General features: G+C 45.8%; 1 protein-coding gene across 2 annotated transcripts in view; it reads right to left on the bottom strand.

Annotated features, from left to right (window-relative positions):
* The window catches only part of GLT1D1 (glycosyltransferase 1 domain containing 1), a 270,809-nt gene that overhangs the window by 226,116 nt on the left and 26,349 nt on the right, over positions 1 to 18,344 (bottom strand). For both annotated transcript variants that reach the window (XM_082244140.1, XM_082244141.1), the window contains exon 2: positions 4,864 to 5,012. In XM_082244140.1, coding sequence (XP_082100266.1) covers positions 4,864 to 5,012 — 149 coding nt within the window. The remainder of the gene's footprint in view (positions 1 to 4,863; positions 5,013 to 18,344) is intronic.

The following is an 18,344-nucleotide window of genomic DNA, read 5'->3' as shown; positions in this document are numbered from 1 at the left end:
CAACACCCATATTATCTTCTAATTTTATTTTTTAATTGGCAAATTTGTCTTCAATTACCCTCCAAAATTGACAAGTTAAGATAGTAACCATATGACCAGGAGAACTCCATCTTCTTCCTAGTCCTTGTTGGTCAGTGAAAATATTTAAACAGCATCTACATGTCACCCAATAGTGACACAGAGCGCTACCACTTTAGAACAAGGTTATCCAGCAGGTATAATGGATTTTTCTACAATGAGGTCTGCTACTTGCACTTATGTGGGTCGCAGGGGGTGCGATGAGGAAAAAAAAGAAAAGGTGGTATATGTTAGCTTGGGCACTGAGAATGCAGTTGGCTCACAACCCAGCGGTAAAGCAACAACTTTTGTGATCTACAGCACTTCCGAGGCACATAGTGGGAAGAGTTAGCTGAAGTATGAGTGAGGCATTTGTAAAAAAAAAAAAGGCACACTGCTGCAAAAGACAGAAACAACATGTGGCAACAGTTCAGCTTAACACTGTCCACACCAACATGCACATTAAAAAGATCAGTTTTAGAGTGCAGGCTGGTGCCTGTTCATTTTTTTGAAGGGCAGTGTTCCTTTTTTTGTTTAGGGAGGGATGTCCAACCCTGCACACAGACAGATTGGGGTTTTCTAAAACTAGAGAGTGCCCAATCTGGTGCAGTTGTGCATGATGGGCAATCAGCTTCCAACTTCAGCTTGTTCAATTAAGCCAGTCTAGACTGTTCCATTCCTGGTCGGCAGGAACTGGCGGAGATTTGAAACATATATGGGCAGACTGAATGTAGCCAAGTTGATCGATCAACTTGGGTACAACCAGCCTGTCGGATGTTGCATGCCATTGTTGCTAGCGGCTACTATAGCCGCTAGCAGTAATCACTGTGTTCTCCTGGCAGGAATGGCTCACCACGCACCCCCCCCCCCCCCAGGGAAAACACAATGGCTGTGTTGCAGGAAAGAAGCTATTACCAGCTTTTAGCTTTGCAAAAAAATCCTGGAAGCTGATTTGTTTCTATGCAAAGATGCACCAGATTTTCCACTCTCCAGTTTTAGTAAATCAACCGCACTGCGTCCAGGACTGTACATCTGTCCATAACTGCAGGTAACTACTGCATTTGCGTATACATGCTTGTAGATGTGGACAGCCCCAGCTCCTTTTAGCCTGATCAGAACTTCACCAATGCAGGTATTCATGGTGTACAAACCGCACTGATTGGCTGATTTAGGATTAGGATGTGTAGGTAAGGTCTTCACAACATTAAATCTCGCCTGTCCACTTCCTACTACAATGTGTCTAACCCCAATAAAGGCTTAATCTAGGCAGTGATGTGTTCCTGGGTGAGCACTTGATGGCAACTGGAGGTACAAAGAAAGCAGCAAGTTTGGACCAGCAAAGCTACTATTGTTTTTTTTTCTTTCCTTTTCTATGTAAAACCAAGATGGAGCACTGAGAAGAACTGGTTCTTACAGGACAGACTACAGCAAGGTTTTATTTACAGTAAGGAGTTATTTATGAGTGGATTGTTGTATATGTGGCAGTAGATTCTAAGCACTGGCAAACAAAAGTTGATTTAGGTACTCATGCAGAAATGTTAAAAGTTATTAGCACCGTCAAGCACATTAAAGGGAGACTGTGTAGCAAATATAGAGACAAAACATGATTATAGACATGAGAACAGATTGTAAATCACAATTAGGAGAGCAGTAATGTCATTAATACATTTTTGCATTGGTTAGCTGTGTGTGCTCTTACCACTTTGTCCATCAAAGCCTTTATCCTATGCATACTTAATATAATTAATGGTGCAGGCTTTCTTTAGCAAACAGTAATTTGAATAAATCGAATTCAGGCCTTCGTGTTCATTTCTATTTTTTATTTTTTTTGTCCTTGCTTATTTAGGTTAATTTGGAAATTGCAGCTTAGCATTTTCTTTATAAGACTACCAGCAAAATTGAGTCTATAATCCTAAAAAAATTTCTAGTGCTACAAATATAAAATTTAATGTAGAGTTTAGCAGTCTGTGCAATAAAATGTATAGCACAGTGCAGCTGTTGAGTGGTTTTGTAGTACATCGATGCAATGGGGTACTGTGCCATTACAGTGCCTTCAGACTAATGCAGTGTGGTTTGACCGTACCACAGCGCAGTGTACTCAAGGATTTAGTGCATAACTAGTCAGGTTGAAAAAAGACACAAGTCCATCCAGTTAAACCCACAGAGGGGAAAAAAACACACACACACACACACAAACCCCCAAACACACAATCCTATACCCACAGTTGATCCAGAGCAAGGTGAAAAAAAAAAAAACTCAAAGTATGATCCAATTTGCTCCAGCTGGGGAAAAAAACCCTTCCTGATCCTTCAAGAGGCAGAATTAGCTGCACTTTCCCATAGAGTTCCATTAGGTCCTGTGGTTTTTAGAAAGAGAACAAAAAATACTGCATGCAGTTTTGATGTACTTTCAGAAAGCGCACCAAAACCAAAGGACCTAACAGAACTGTATGGGAAATCGGCCTGCAAGTACAGTGCCCTGCTCCCGCACCACATCAGTCCGAAAGCAACCTCTTTGTCAGTGAAAAACCGTGACAGTGTATTGGTAGTCAACAGAAACATGTGAGGTACAGTAAAGTAGTGTGTGGGTGAAGAAGCAGTTAGTGGAAAAATACACAGGATGCAGTGGTGATCAGTGCACAAATGCATGGATGTAGTGGTGGTCAGTGCAGAAATACCTGGTGAGGTGGTGTTCAGTGCAGAAATGCATGGATGTAGTGGTGGTCAGTGCAGAAATGCCTGGGTGCAGTGGTTATCAGTGCACAGATGCAGTGGTGATTAGTAAAGAATTGCACGCATGTAGTGATGGTCACTGGAGAAATGCACGGGTGCAATAGTGATCAATGCAAAGATGAAGTGCTGATCAGTGGAGAAATGCATGAATGCAGTGCTGATCAGTGGAGAAATACACAGACGTAGTGGTGATCAGTGGTGAAATACACAGACGTAGTGGTGATCGGTGGAGAAATATGCAGATGTACTGGTGATCAGTGGAGAAATACACAGACGTACTGGTGATCAGTGGAGAAATACACAGACGTACTGGTGATCAGTGGAGAAATACACAGACGTAGTGGTGATCAGTGGAGAAATACACAGATGTAGTGGTGATCAGTGGAGAAATACACAGATGTAGTGGTGATCAGTGGAGAAATACACAGATGTAGTGGTGATCAGTGGAGAAATACACAGATGTAGTGGTGATCAGTGGAGAAATACACAGATGTAGTGGTGATCAGTGGAGAAATACACAGATGTAGTGGTGATCAGTGGAGAAATGCACAGATGTAGTGGTGATCAGTGGAAAAATACACAGATGTAGTGGTGATCAGTGGAGAAATACACAGATGTAGTGGTGATCAGTGGAGAAATACACATATGTAGTGGTGATCAGTGGAGAAATACACAGATGTAGTGGTGATCAGTGGAGAAATACACAGATGTAGTGGTGATCAGTGGAGAAATACACAGATGTAGTGGTGATCAGTGGAGAAATACACAGATGTAGTGGTGATCAGTGGAGAAATACACAGATGTACTGGTGATCAGTGGAGAAATACACAGATGTAGTGGTGATCAGTGGAGAAATACACAGATGTAGTGGTGATCAGTGGAGGAATACACAGATGTAGTGGTGATCAGTGGAGAAATACACAGATGTAGTGGTGATCAGTGGAGAAATGCACAGATGTAGTGGTGATCAGTGGAAAAATACACAGATGTAGTGGTGATCAGTGGAGAAATACACAGATGTAGTGGTGATCAGTGGAGGAATACACAGATGTAGTGGTGATCAGTGGAGAAATGCACAGATGTAGTGGTGATCAGTGGAAAAATACACAGATGTAGTGGTGATCAGTGGAGAAATACACAGATGTAGTGGTGATCAGTGGAGAAATACACAGATGTAGTGGTGATCAGTGGAGAAATACACAGATGTAGTGGTGATCAGTGGAGAAATACACAGATGTAGTGGTGATCAGTGGAGAAATACACAGATGTAGTGGTGATCAGTGGAGAAATACACAGATGTAGTGGTGATCAGTGGAGAAATACACAGATGTAGTGGTGATCAGTGGAGAAATACACAGATGTAGTGGTGATCAGTGGAGAAATACACAGATGTAGTGGTGATCAGTGGAAGAATACACAGATGTAGTGGTGATCAGTGGAGAAATTCACAGATGTAGTGGTGATCAGTGGAAAAATACACAGATGTAGTGGTGATCAGTGGAGAAATACACAGATGTAGTGGTGATCAGTGGAGAAATACACAGATGTAGTGGTGATCAGTGGAGAAATACACAGATGTAGTGGTGATCAGTGGAGAAATACACAGATGTAGTGGTGATCAGTGGAGAAATACACAGATGTAGTGGTGATCAGTGGAGAAATACACAGATGTAAAGGTGATCAGTGCAGAACATATAGACCAGGAAAAGCATATTTGCTTACTTGATCCTCCACACTGCAATACTGGTTCCCGCAGCCTCTTTTTCCCTGCAATCGATAGTCGAATGCCTCTGAGGTCATAGCCCTGCATTGGACATGAGCCCCCCGACTGACAGTCCACTGCCTGGAGCTAGGGAAGCACCGATTGCCAGGGCAGTGGAGGATCAGGTAAGTAAAACTGCTTTTACTGTCCCCTAGACTAAACAATCATTTACCTCTTACAACACAGATGCAGCCCCACTGCAAAGAAGGATTTTTACTCTTTCTACAGTTGGGATTTAACTGCATAAAAAATGTACACTACTGTAGTTATGACTTTGCTTCTTGCAAGTAAATACAACTGTAATATGTTACCCAGCAATAATTTTCCAGCTTTGTACAAATGGATGATCAGTCCAGCATCAAACTTCTTCTGGGAAATAAGTTTTGCCACTTCTAATGGGCTCTCCAAACCAGAGGCGTCTCGTAGATCACACTCATGTCCTGCAGCTTCAAGATGACTCCTGAATGGCAAAGAAAACAGATAATATCACAACTTAGACAGCTATAGGGCTACAATTTGAGTCACACAGAATCACATGACAATGGAAATCACATTGTTATCTATGGTGCCCATTAACATCAATGCAACTCAGCTCGGTGTGTTTTTAGAAAACTCTTCTGTCCTATTTTGGTGCCAATCCATAATAATTTTGGTCCTATAGAATATGCAAACCACCTCAAAGCAGGATCCAAGTCACAGTGTCGTGACAATGATATCCGGTGTTGCATTTGGCATGGAACCATGGCATTAAAGGTAGGGATAAAACCGATCCGATATTCGGATTGGATATCTGCGCCGTTATGGCCATTTTAGATGGATCGGTAACATTGACCGATCCACTGGCCGATCCTGTTTTTGCTTGGTAACAGCTCAGCCATCCCTTACTAGGTGAAGTAATAGTATGGGATGGGAGCCGCTACTTCCTATATAGGTCCGGCTCACAGGCGGAGTGATATCAGATGCACTCCGCTTGTGAATGGAAGAGCCGTACACATGAAGCAGCGGCTTTGCTCTGTACTGCAGCCGCTTGCTTTGTGTGTACCTCCGGATCGGTTCCGGTATCGGTATCAGCGATTTCACAACGCCAGATATCGGTATCGGGTCCAAAAAAGTCGGATTAAAGGGAATAGGGTCGGCGCACACTCCCTTTTAAAACCTCAGTTCAACAGACAGACATTCAGGAGTAAGCAGTGTCACATTCTGAATGCTTGACAGCCACACTGCTTAGCCGCTCTCTAAAAAGCAACCCACCATGGACTGCTTTTCATAGACTAGTGTAAATGAAAATGAGCCCTAAAGCCTTCTCTGTTTTTAAGAAAACCTGTCACCAGACGACCTTACAACACTGAATTATGTTAGCTTTTAAAAGAGTTAGTCCGCACAAGATGGATATTGAAGTTTTGAGCAGATGCCAGAGGTTTGAATCTGGCACATTATATATTTCGAACCCCATGGTGGCAGGATATCAGCACCTCACAAACAATGAGCAGGCATCTCCTCCTTTTATCTTGTATTCTTCCTTTGTTTTATACTACAGAAATTGCAGCAAGAGGACAAAGACTTCATTTTCCGCATCAGTAGGAGTGACAGGTATAGGAGTAGGCTCAGACACGCTCCAACTCCCGCAGGAATAACTGCAGCATTAAAAAAAATTGGAGTTTTCTACTTGTCTAAAATTAATGCTGATAAGACCATGGATTGGGCATACACAGGAATGTATTTTACAGGAGGCCGTCTGCCATTTTATTGCTTGAAAATATTGTTGTCATTTTTTTTTTTTTTATACAGGACCTGCTATTTAATGAAAACATTCATGTGCCTATGGACACTTTCCATGGCAGCTTAGAATACAAAAGCTGACCTTTGACAGGTTACTGTGGGTCCATTTTTAATGCAACCTTTTAAAACAGATATTCAGAATAAAAGGCATGTCTCTAAAGCAGAGCTACGCTGCATTTAACCACTTAAGCCCCGGAAGATTTTACCCCCTTCCTGACCAGGGGGTTTTTTGCGATTTTTTACTGCGTGACTTTAACGGACAATTGCGCGGTCATGCGACGCTGTACCTAAACGAATTTCACGTCCTTTTTTTCCCACAAACAGAGCTTTCTTTTGGTGGTATTTGATCACCTGTGCGATTTTTTGATCATGCGCTATAAACAAAAAAAGAGCGTAATTTTTGCAAAAATAATATTTTTCACTTTTTTTTTATATGAAATTCCCCCCAAAAAAAATGTAAAAATCTAAATTTTTTAACATTTTCGGCCAATTTGTTTTATGCTACATATGTTTGGTAAAAAAAAAAAATAAATCGCAAAAAGCGTATTTTGATTGGTTTGCGCAAAAGTTATCGCGTTTACTAACAAAGGGAAAGATTTTTGTCATTTTTTGGTGTTTTTTTTTAAACGAGTAATGGCGGCGATCTGCGATTTTTTTTGCGGTACTGAGACATTGCGGCAGACAGATCGGACCCTTGACTGACATTTTTGACACTTTTGGGGGTACCAGTGACATTACTGCAGTAATCAGTGCTATATATATGCACTGTTACTGCAAAAATGACACTGGTAGTGAAGGGGTTAACAGTATTGGACAGGGAGGGGTTAAGTGTGTCCTAGGGGAGTGCTTCTAACTGTAGTGGGACATTCCTATTGGTGTAAAAACAAAGATCAACGGTTCTACATAGTAGAACCGTCTGATCTACATTTTTACACAGGGAGAACTGACAGGCGGCTTGTTTACATAAGCCGCTCTGTCTTTCTCCCGCTGTACCGGCGATCGTAGTGTGACCGGCGGACATCGGGTCCACCAGTCACACTCCCGCACTCCTCCGTGAACGAGCCGAGCTATTGGCTCTAAAAGGGAGTGACAGGCGAGCGACGTAGACCTACGTCACTCTGCCTGGCCGGGGCTGACTGCCGCAGTAAATATACTGTGAGCAGTCGGCAAGCGGTTAAGCACCACAAATCAAAAATTCTACTTAATGTAACCTCTTCTGGACCGCCCGCAGCCTTTTTACTGTGGCAGTGCGGCCCTCCTGCGCAAACCGATGTAGGTCTACGTTGGTCGCGCGCCTGCAGCTAGGAAGCCAATGCATGGGGCAGGTGGCTCCGATTGCCGTCTAACACCCGTGATCGTTCCCCGATGAGAGAGAAGGACGGTCGGCTGTTGTAAACACAGCTGACTGTTCTTCGTTCTTCTCCCTGGAATGATCATAGAGCCCCTGTGATACTTCTATATAGGATCACATGCCTCCCCCCCCCCCAGTTGGAATCACTTCCCTAGGCTCACATTTAACCCATTGATCACCCACAATGTTAACCCCTTCCCTGCCAGTTTCATTATTACAGTAACAGTGCATATTTTTAGCACTGATTAATATAGTAATGTCACTGGTACCCACCAAAAGAGTAGCAGTCCGCTAAAAATCGCAGATCGCCGCCATTACTAGTAAAAAAAAAAAAAACAAAAAAATGACATACATCTTTCCCATAGTTAGTAGACACGATAACTTTTGATTAAAACAATCAAAATACGCTTATTGCGATTTTTTTTTTTACCAAAAATATGTAGCAGAAAACAAATTAGCCTAAAATGTTAAAAAATTCTGATTTTTTATTTTTTTTTTTAGAATGTTATATAGCTTAAAGTGAAAAATATTGTTTTTTTTTTTCAGAATTGTCGCTATTTTTTTGTTTATAGCGCAAAAAATATAAAATCGTACAGGTGATCAAATACCACCAAAAGAAAGCTCTATTTGTGGGAAAAAAAGGACATCAATTTTATTTGGGTACAGCGTCGCACGACCACACAATTGTCTGTTAAAATAACGCAGTGCCGAATCGCAAAATATGGCCTGGTCATTAAGGGGAAAATCTTACAGTCCAAGTACATATGAATATGATATACGTCTCTATCCATTTACTAATGCTAGGAGCAAAAAGATTAAAAATAGTAAATGTTGACTAATAGAGTGAAGTTCCATTTTAACATACACAAGTTCAGGATTGTTAGTCAAAAAAAAATATAAGATATCAATTCTCAATATTGCCCTACAGCGATAAGATATCAATTTTCACTATTGCCCTACAGCGAACAAGCTTAAGGTTTTATTCTCCAACTGTAATTTTATAGTGCAGTTTTAATGTCATTGGCTAATAAAAATCAACACAGGCCTTTAATAACAGAGACCCATGCTATCGCTACATACTGTACATCCAAACAAAAATAGGTAGCCTCAACATTTAAAAGGCATAATATAGAAATTATCCATGTTTTTTAATATGATGAATACATAAAGATTAAAGTCTCGTTTTGTTTTTTTCTATTAAAATAACAAACATTTTATACTTACCTTCTCTGTGCAGTGGTTTTGCACAGGGCAGCCTTGATCCTCCTCTTCTCGGGTCCCTGGATGGAGTTCCTGGCCCCTCCCTCCTGTTGAGAGCCCTCAAAGCAAGAAGCTTGCTATGGGGGCACCCGAGCCGGGTTGCTGCTCCGTGTATTCATTCAGACACAGAGCTGCTGTTTCGGCCCCGCCCCTCTCTCTCCCAATTGGCTGAGTTTGATTGACAGCAGCGGGAGCCAATGGCGCTGCTGTTGTGTTTCAGCCAATCAGGAGAGAGAGTCCCAGATGGCTGAAGCACTTGTGAAAATCATTGGATAGAGAGGGGATTCAGGTAAGTATTTGGGGTCTGAGGGAGGCTTTTCCCCCCCAGGCTTTTTATGTTAATGCATAAACTGCATTAAGATAATAAAAAAAAACTTCTGACTTTACAACCCCTTTAACCACTTGCCGACTGCCTAACGTCTATCTACGTCGGCAGTCAGCCCCTCACAGGCCTGTGAGGCTCTAGGGAGCGGGCGCGCGCTCCTGCTCGCTCACGGACCCGCCCGCGCGAGTGACCGGCGGACCCGATGTCTGCCGTTCACTCACGATCATCCGTTACAGCGGGAGAAAGGCAGGCGGCTAATGTAAACAAAGCCGCCTGTCTTTCTCCCCTGTGTAACAGCACAGATCATACGGTCCTGCTATGTAGGACCGTAGATCTGTGCTGTTACACACACAGCCACATCCAATCACAGTTATAATCACGCCCCTAAGGACACACTTAACCCCTCCTTCTCAAATAAAGTTAACCCCTTCCCTGCCAGTTTCATTTTTAAATTAACAGTGCATATGTACAGTGGGTACGGAAAGTATTCAGACCCCCTTAAATTTTTCACTCTTTGTTATATTGCAGCCATTTGCTAAAATCATTTAAGTTCATTCTTCTTCCTCATGAATGTACACATAGCACCCCATACTGACAGAAAAACACAGAATTGTTGACATTGTTGCAGATTTATTAAAAAAGAAAAACTGAAATATCACATGGTCCTAAGTATTCAGACCCTTTGCTGTGACACTCATATATTTAACTCAGGTGCTTTCCATTTCTTCTGATCATCCTTGAGATGGTTCTACACCTTCATTTGAGTCCAGCTGTGTTTGATTATACTGATTGGACTTGATTAGGAAAGCCACACACCTGTCTATATAAGACCTTCCAGATCACAATGCATGTCAGAGCAAATGAGAATCATGAGGTCAAAGGAACTGCCTGAAGAGCTCAGAGACAGAATTGTGGCAAGGCACAGATCTGGCCAAGGTTACAAAAAGATTTCTGCTGCACTTAAGGTTCCTAAGAGCACAGTGGCCTCCATAATCCTCAAATGGAAGACGTTTGGGACGACCAGAACCCTTCCTAGAGCTGGCCGTCCGGCAAAACTGAGCTATCGGGGGAGAAGAGCCTTGGTGAGAGAGGTAAAGAAGAACCCAAAGATCACTGTGGCTGAGCTCCAGAGATGCAGTCAGGAGATGGGAGAAAGTTGTAGAAAGTCAACCATCACTGCAGCCCTCCACCAGTCGGGGCTTTATGGCAGAGTGGCCCGACGGAAGCCTCTCCTCAGTGTAAGACACATGAAAGCCCGCATGGAGTTTGCTAAAAAACACCTGAAGGACTCCAAGATGGTGAGAAATAAGATTCTCTGGTCTGATGAGACCAAAATAGAACTTTTTGGCCTTAATTCTAAGCGGTATGTGTGGAGAAAACCAGGCACTGCTCATCACCTGTCCAATACAGTCCCAACAGTGAAGCATGGTGGTGGCAGCATCATGCTGTGGGGGTGTTTTTCAGCTGCAGGGACAGGACGAGGGAAAAGATGAATGCGGCCAAGTACAGGGATATCCTGGACAAAAACCTTCTCCAGAGTGCTCTGGACCTCAGACTGGGCCGAAGGTTTACCTTCCAACAAGACAATGACCCTAAGCACACAGCTAAAATAACGAAGGAGTGGCTTCACAACAACTCTGTGACTGTTCTTGAATGGCCCAGCCAGAGCCCTGACTTATACCCATTGAGCATCTCTGGAGAGACCTAAAAATGGCTGTCCACCAACGTTTACCATCCAACCTGACAGAACTGGAGAGGATCTGCAAGGAGGAATGGCAGAGGATCCCCAAATCCAGGTGTGAAAGACATGTTGCATCTTTCCCAAAAAGACTCCTGGCTGTATTAGATCAAAAGGGGGCTTCTACTAAATACTGAGCAAAGGGTCTGAATACTTAGGACCATGTGATATTTCAGTTTTTCTTTTTTAATAAATCTGCAACAATGTCAACAATTCTGTGTTTTTCTGTCAGTATGGGGTTCTATGTGTACATTCATGAGGAAGAAGAATGAACTTAAATGATTTTAGCAAATGGCTGCAATATAACAAAGAGTGAAAAATTTAAGGGGGTCTGAATACTTTCCGTACAGCACTGATTACTGTAGTAATGTCACTGGTACCCCCAGAAGTGTCAAAAATGTTAGTCAAGGGTCCGATCTGTCCGCCGCAATGTCGCAGTCCCGCAAAAAAAAAAAAAAAAAATCGCAGATCGCCGCCATTACGCGTTAAAAAAAAAAACAATAAAAATGACAAAAATCTTTCCCTTAGTTAGTAAACGCAATAACTTTTGCGCAAACCAATCAAAATACTCTTTTTGCGATTTTCTTTTACCAAACATAGGTAGCAGAAAACAAATTGGCCTAAAATGTTAAAAACTTTAGATTTTTACATTTTGGGGGGGGGGGGGAATTTCATATAAAAAAAAATGTGAAAAATATTGTTATTTTTGCAAAATTGTCGCTCTTTTTTTGTTTATAGCTCATGATCAAAAAATCCCACAGGTGATCAAATACCACCAAAAGAAAGCTCTGTTTGTGGGAGAAAAAGGACGTCAAAATCGTTTGGGTACAGCATTGCACGACCGAGCAATTGTCCGTTAAAGTTACGCAGTGCCGAATCGCAAAATAGGCCCTGGTCAGGAAGGGGGTAAAATCGTCCGGGGCTTAAGTGGTTAAGTTATGTACTTTGTTGTATGCTTGTGGAAGAAGTAAATTACAACAAACACTTACTTTATGTACAAATACCTACGGGATCCCATTACAACCTTCTAACATGGTGTGCTGTATTTATTAAAAGAAGACTTACCGAACGCACTTTTCTATCCCCTTATAAAAAAGAAAAGTTTAGAATGGATAAAAATAAGTTATTGTGAAATAACAGATTTGCAAAAAAAAAAAAAAAAGATGCCATAATGATCAAGCTATTTACTATACTACATGATATGATGATGTTATTTTTCCTGTTAAAAGGTAATTAGTTACCATGGTAACTAACAAACTGCCACTAATGCTTCCGGCCTTGGCTTGCTACTAATGAGTAAAAAAAAACTGGTTGGATCCAAGCAAAAATGATGCAAGATGTTTGAAGAAGGAAATAGCTTACCAAACTTAATGAATATTAAAGTAAATGTTAAGGATTACCTTTTTTTTTTCTAAAATAATAAAGCTATAATTACCGCTCTGTGCAATGGTTTTGCATAGATCAGCCCTGATCCTCCTCTTCTGGGGTCCCCTGCTGGCAGTTTGGCTCCTCCTCTTCCCCAAGTGGCTATGGGGGCACTCATAGGGGCTTGATCCTGAGCCACACTGTGTGCATCTATTGACACACACAGTGTAGGTGTAGCTCAGCCCCACCCCCTCCTTTTCTCACAGGGTTTGGTGGACAGCAGGAGCCCCCTGTGAGACTGGGGAGAGAATAGTAGCATTGCTGCAGACATGCACAGCACCGGATTGAGATCGGACTCAAGTAAGAATTTAGGGGCGGCTAGGGGAGCTGACATAGAAAGGTTACTTTACCTTAATGCAGAAAATGCATCAAATTAAAAAAAAACGGAATTTTTGTAAAATCTTACCTGTAAAATTCCTTTCTCTGAGTCCTCCGACAGTCGCCGCCACTTCATATTCATCACTAATGGGTTATTGACCTTTTCTCCGCAGGAGTAGCTAGGCAACAAAATTTGTTAATATCAAAGCTTTTAGCATATCCCACCCCTAGGGGGTGGTCCCCTCAGTCAATACCTCCCTGCTTCCTGCATTCCCAACTCAGTTTCAGTAGCATAGCAGTAGAGTACACAAACAAACCCCAAAAGAGGGGCGGGGGCGGCGACTGTCGGAGGACTCAGAGAAAGGAATTTTACAGGTAAGATTTTACAAAAATTCAGTTTTCTCTTACGTCCTCCGACAGTCGCCGCCACTTCATATTCATCACTAATGGGGAAGTCCCATAGCAGTGTAGACATGAGGGGTGGGAAAAAACGCAGCCGCGCCTAAAGCAACGCAGTACCCACATCAGAGAAAGGAACCTTACCAAAGTAAGAGAACCAACTGGGCAACAGGAAAAAAACGTGCTCAACAGGATCAACAACCCAGGAAAACAAGTAACCTAGGGATAAAGACATCCCAACAGCCAAGGACCCAAAACAAGGGACCCTAAGGCACTGCCGCAGCCAAAGGAAGCATCCGCCGCCTTACACACCTGGGCCACAGAAGCCCGATGATGACAGGCCCAAGACGTACTCAGAGATCTGGTAGAGTGCGCCTTCACAGGTACGGGAGGAACCTTTCCCTTCAAAGCATAGGCCTGTTCAATGGTCTGTCTGATCCATTTGGCGATGGTAGAAGCCGACGCCGCCATGCCCTTCCGAGGTCCCTCAGGAAGGACGAATAGGGAATCTGACTTGCGAAAGGATTTAGTCGACGACAGGTAAACCCTGATCGCCCTAACAACATCCAAGGAATGTAAAGCCACCTCCTTCGGATGTTTTGGCCTCGCGCAAAGCGAAGGCAAGACAATGTCCTCATTGAGGTGAAAATCCGAGATCCTCTTCGGAAGAAAAGACGGGTTAGGTCGCAAGACCACCTTATACAAGTGAATCACTAAATATGGAGAGCTGCAGGACAAAGCTGCCAGCTCCGACACTCTGCGAGCCGAAGTGATCGCCACCAAAAATGCAACCTTCTTGGACAACAGAGGCAACGAGATCTCCCTGATCTTTTCAAAAGGAGCATGTTGCAATACGGACAGAACAAGGTTCAAGTCCCATGGAGGCAAAGGCTCCCTCCTAGGAGGGGCCAGGTGTCGCACCCCTTGAACAAAGGTGCTAACCAAAGAGTTAGACGCCACAGGGCGTTGAAAGAGAACGGCCAGCGCAGAAATCTGACCCTTAATCGTGGCCAACGCCAAACGCTGGTCCACGCCTGTTTGAAGGAAAGCCAACACTCTTGATACCGAATATGAGCGAGGAGAATACCCCCTGGACTCACACCAGGCAAAATACGCCTTCCAAGTACGATAGTAAATCTTCCCCGAAGAGGCTTTTCTAGCCCTGATCAAAGTGGAAATGACCTCAGGGGAGAGACCCCTATCCTTCAACACCTGGCTTTCAACAGCCAGGCCGTCAAAGCCAGCGACTGTAAAGCAGGATGGAATATCGGCCCTTGAGACAGGAGATCTTCTCGAAGAGGCAGACGCCACGGAGCGTCGACCGCCAGATTCACGAGGTCTGCGTACCAAGACCGGCGAGGCCAGTCTGGCGCCACCAGAATCACCGTGTGCGGTTCCGCGGCCAACCTGCGAAGGAACCTGGACAGCAGCTGAATCGGTGGAAAGGCATACATCAGACGATACTGATGCCAGGGCGCCACTAATGCATCTGCCCGAGGATCGCGCGACCTTGCCACGAACCTTTCCACCTTGTTGTTTAGACGAGACGCGAACAGGTCCACATCTGGTGAACCCCACTTCGCGCACAACATCTGAAAGACATCCGGGTGAAGGGACCATTCCCCCTGGTCCAGGGTCTGGCGACTCAGATAATCCGCCTGCCAGTTCTCCACCCCCGGAATGTGAACTGCCGTTATCGCCGGGACGTGTGTCTCGGCCCAAGACAGAATGTCGGTCACTTCCCGAGCTGCGCGGGCACTCCTGGTGCCCCCTTGGTGGTTGATGTAGGCCACCGCTGTGGCATTGTCCGTCTGCACCCGAACCGGACGGCCCTGTAGCCTGTCTGTCCAACGCAGAATGCAGAGAGCTATCGCTCGCAATTCCAGAATGTTGATCGGAAGGGAGGATTCCTCCTCCGACCAAGTTCCCTGGGCGGACAGAACGCCCAGAACACCACCCCAGCCCGACAGGCTGGCATCCGTGGTGATCACCGTCCACGAGAAAGGGCGAAAAGACTTGCCCCCCGACACCGCCGGGGACCGGAGCCACCACAGAAGATCCCTTCTGGTATGATGACTCAAGGAGATCCGTAGATCCAGAGATTGCGGTCGCCCGTCCCACTCGGCCAGAATCTCCGCTTGGAGACCCCGCGTGTGAAACTGGGCAAAAGGGATCACCTCGAAGGCCGAGACCATCAATCCCAGACACCTCATACACGTCCGGAGGGACGAGTACTGATTGTCCCTGAGGGACTTGACTTCGTCCTGAAGCGTCCGGAGCCTGTCGTCCGGCAGGAAGACCTTCGCTTGAACAGAGTCCAGGATCATCCCCAGGTAGGGAAGACGAACCGACGGACACAGAGTTGACTTTGGAAAATTTATCGTCCACCCGAACTCCTGTAGAGTCTGCATAGTGATGGACAGGTCGTTCACCAGGCCCTGACTGGTCGCAGACCGAATCAGGATATCGTCCAGATACCCCAGGACAGAAATGCCCTGGGCTCTCAAAGCCAGAACCGGCGCAAGCACCTTGGTGAAAACCCACGGAGCCGAAGCGAGACCAAAAGGTAACGCCACGAATTGGTAATGATCCTCCGCAATGGCGAATCGAAGGTACCTCTGGTGACCCTCGAAAATGGTCACCAGAGGATGTGAAGGTACGCATCCTTCAAATCGATGGAGGCCATGAATTCCCCCGGAACCAGGGCAGCCACCACCGAGCGCAGGGATTCCATGCGGAACTTGCGAACCCGCACAAAGTGGTTCAGAGCTTTCAAGTCCAGAATCGGACGAACCTTGCCCTCCTTTCTGGGCACAGTGAACAGATTGGAATAGAACCCCCAAAATCTGTCCCGATGAGGCACCGGAACCACCACTCCCTGGGCCCGCAGGTCCCGCACCGCCAGGTGCAGATCCTGCAAGCGCTCCGGAGATAGCTGAAGGTTTGAGGGGAAAAATCTGCTCGCTGGCCGAGAGAGAAACTCGATCTTGTATCCAGATCGAATGATTTCCTGAACCCACCTGTCCCGAATGCGGTCCAGCCAGGGTTGAAGAAAACCGAGCAAACGTCCCCCCACCCCAGAACCGGGTGAGGGCGTCCCTTCAGGCCGTATTGTTATGGGCAGCGGACCCGGACTGGCCGGACTTCTGCTTACCTGTCCACGGCTTCTTCTGGGAGCCTTGGCCTTTGAAGGGTTTGCCCTTATAGTGCGACCGAAAGGCACGAAAGGACCCTTGAGAGGGCCTAAACGAGGTATTCTTCTTACCACGAACAAACTTATTCTTGTGAGATTGGGGCAAGAGAGTGCTCTTACCCCCAGAAATTCCCTTTATCAGAGTATCCAAAGATTCGCCAAAAAGGCGAGATCCCGCGTAGGGCAAATTAGCCAAAGTCTTGCGAGAAGATTGGTCAACCGACCAACATTTCAGCCATATCAGGCGACGGTTCAATACCGCCACACTTGAAAGACGCGCAGCCAAAGGGACTAAATCTAAGTCCGCATCACACAAATACATGACACCCTGATGAATTTGATCCACCATAGCCAAAGTTGTCAGCGAGGCAGAGTCAGCCACCAGGGTGCGCCTGAGCACCTGCGTCCAATCCGCAATAGCCTGGGCTGCCATAATGGAAGCAAAAATAGGCTTCAGCATAGAACCAGCAACCGTATAAGCATGACGGGCCAGAGACTCCAATCTCCTGTCCGTAGGGTCCCGGAACACTGGGGTATCCTCAGCAGGGATCGCAGTGGATTTATTCAAAACCGCCACCGCGTGATCCACCTGAGGCGGCACACACCAACGCTCATCAGTGGTGGGTGTAAATGGATAACGCAGTTTGAACCTACTCGGCACAGCAAAAAGGTTTCTTTAAATTGCGCCATTGCTCATCAACCGCACGCTGAAATTTCGCAGAGCAAGGAAAAATCTGCGACGTTTTGCGTTTCCTTTGCGTCCCATAAGAGGACATCAAAGCAGGAGGACATGGTTCATCCTGCAAATGCAGCGTTTGCTTGATAGAAGCAACCAACTCATCCATGAGTGCAAGCTCTTCAGACGAGCCAGGGGGAGAATTAACCCCTTCTACCTCAGCCTCCCCCTCAGACCCAACAAGGTCTAGAGATGAGGGAGACCCTGAGAAGGGCACTCCAGCCATAGCAGCCCCATCGCCCTTTGAATCAGAGGAAATAGACACTCTGGGCCTTTTGGTGGATCGATCAGCCACCAGCATCTGCACCTGAGCAGCCAAGTTCGCCACAATAGTAGCCAGATCAGCCCCCTCGGGGGATGCAGCAGCTCCTTGGCCCCCCACCAAGGTGGGAGGAAACTTGCAATCCTGAGAATCCATGACCCAGCAAAAGTAGAAAAAAAGGAGTACTGCCCCTTTAAGACCGCGGCGAGCGTAGCCCACCGCACCCCACTGAATACACGACCCCCACAGGGATAAGAACACTGGGCAAGGAATACAGGAAAAGGAAAGGTAAAAACCTGGAGAGATCACACAGGCTGCTGCCACCGATCGCTGTCCCAGAGCAAAAGGAAGTGATGCAATGACTGACCGTCCTATAAAGCCTATGCAAGGCTACACAAACATGGCCGCTCGGCTGAAGATTCCTTAGGCAAAGAGAAAATGGCGACGATATGTGGCCTGATCGATCGCCGCCAAAATGGCGGCGTTTGGCGCCAAAACGCCGCGCCATACCACACAGGACCGGGCACCATAAAATCTCCGCAAAAAAATGGCGGGCCGCAGTAGCGATCGCCGCACCGCATGTCTAAGCCCAGACTGCTTCATGCATTCACACAGCAGAGCGGGAGAGCCCCCCTCGCAGCCCACAGACAGGCAGCTATTCCACACAGGAATCTGACAGGGAGCTCAGCATTTACACAGACATGCAGGGTCACACAGTCCCAGACTGACACCCAAATAGACAGGTCCCCACATAGATTTACACTTACCAGTCCGGATGGCGTGGGGAGCCTTCTCCAGCGACCAAACCGCTGCACTGAGGACAGGGAGTGTCGCAGCCAGGACGCAGTGGAACTGCGGTGCGAAACCGCAATGGCGTCCAGTGAGGTAGCCACCTCACAGATAGCATCCCTGCAGTGAACAGGGATGGGTCGTTCAATATGCCAGGGAAACCTGAGCTGAACGCTCGATGGCAGGCTGGGAAGCCCCTGGCCCTGAACCCTGGGAT

This window comes from Pelophylax lessonae (genome assembly GCF_965119305.1).
Source record: "Pelophylax lessonae genome assembly, chromosome: 1".
Lineage (NCBI taxonomy): Eukaryota > Metazoa > Chordata > Amphibia > Anura > Ranidae > Pelophylax > Pelophylax lessonae.
This window is presented reverse-complemented; position numbering and strand designations above follow the sequence as displayed.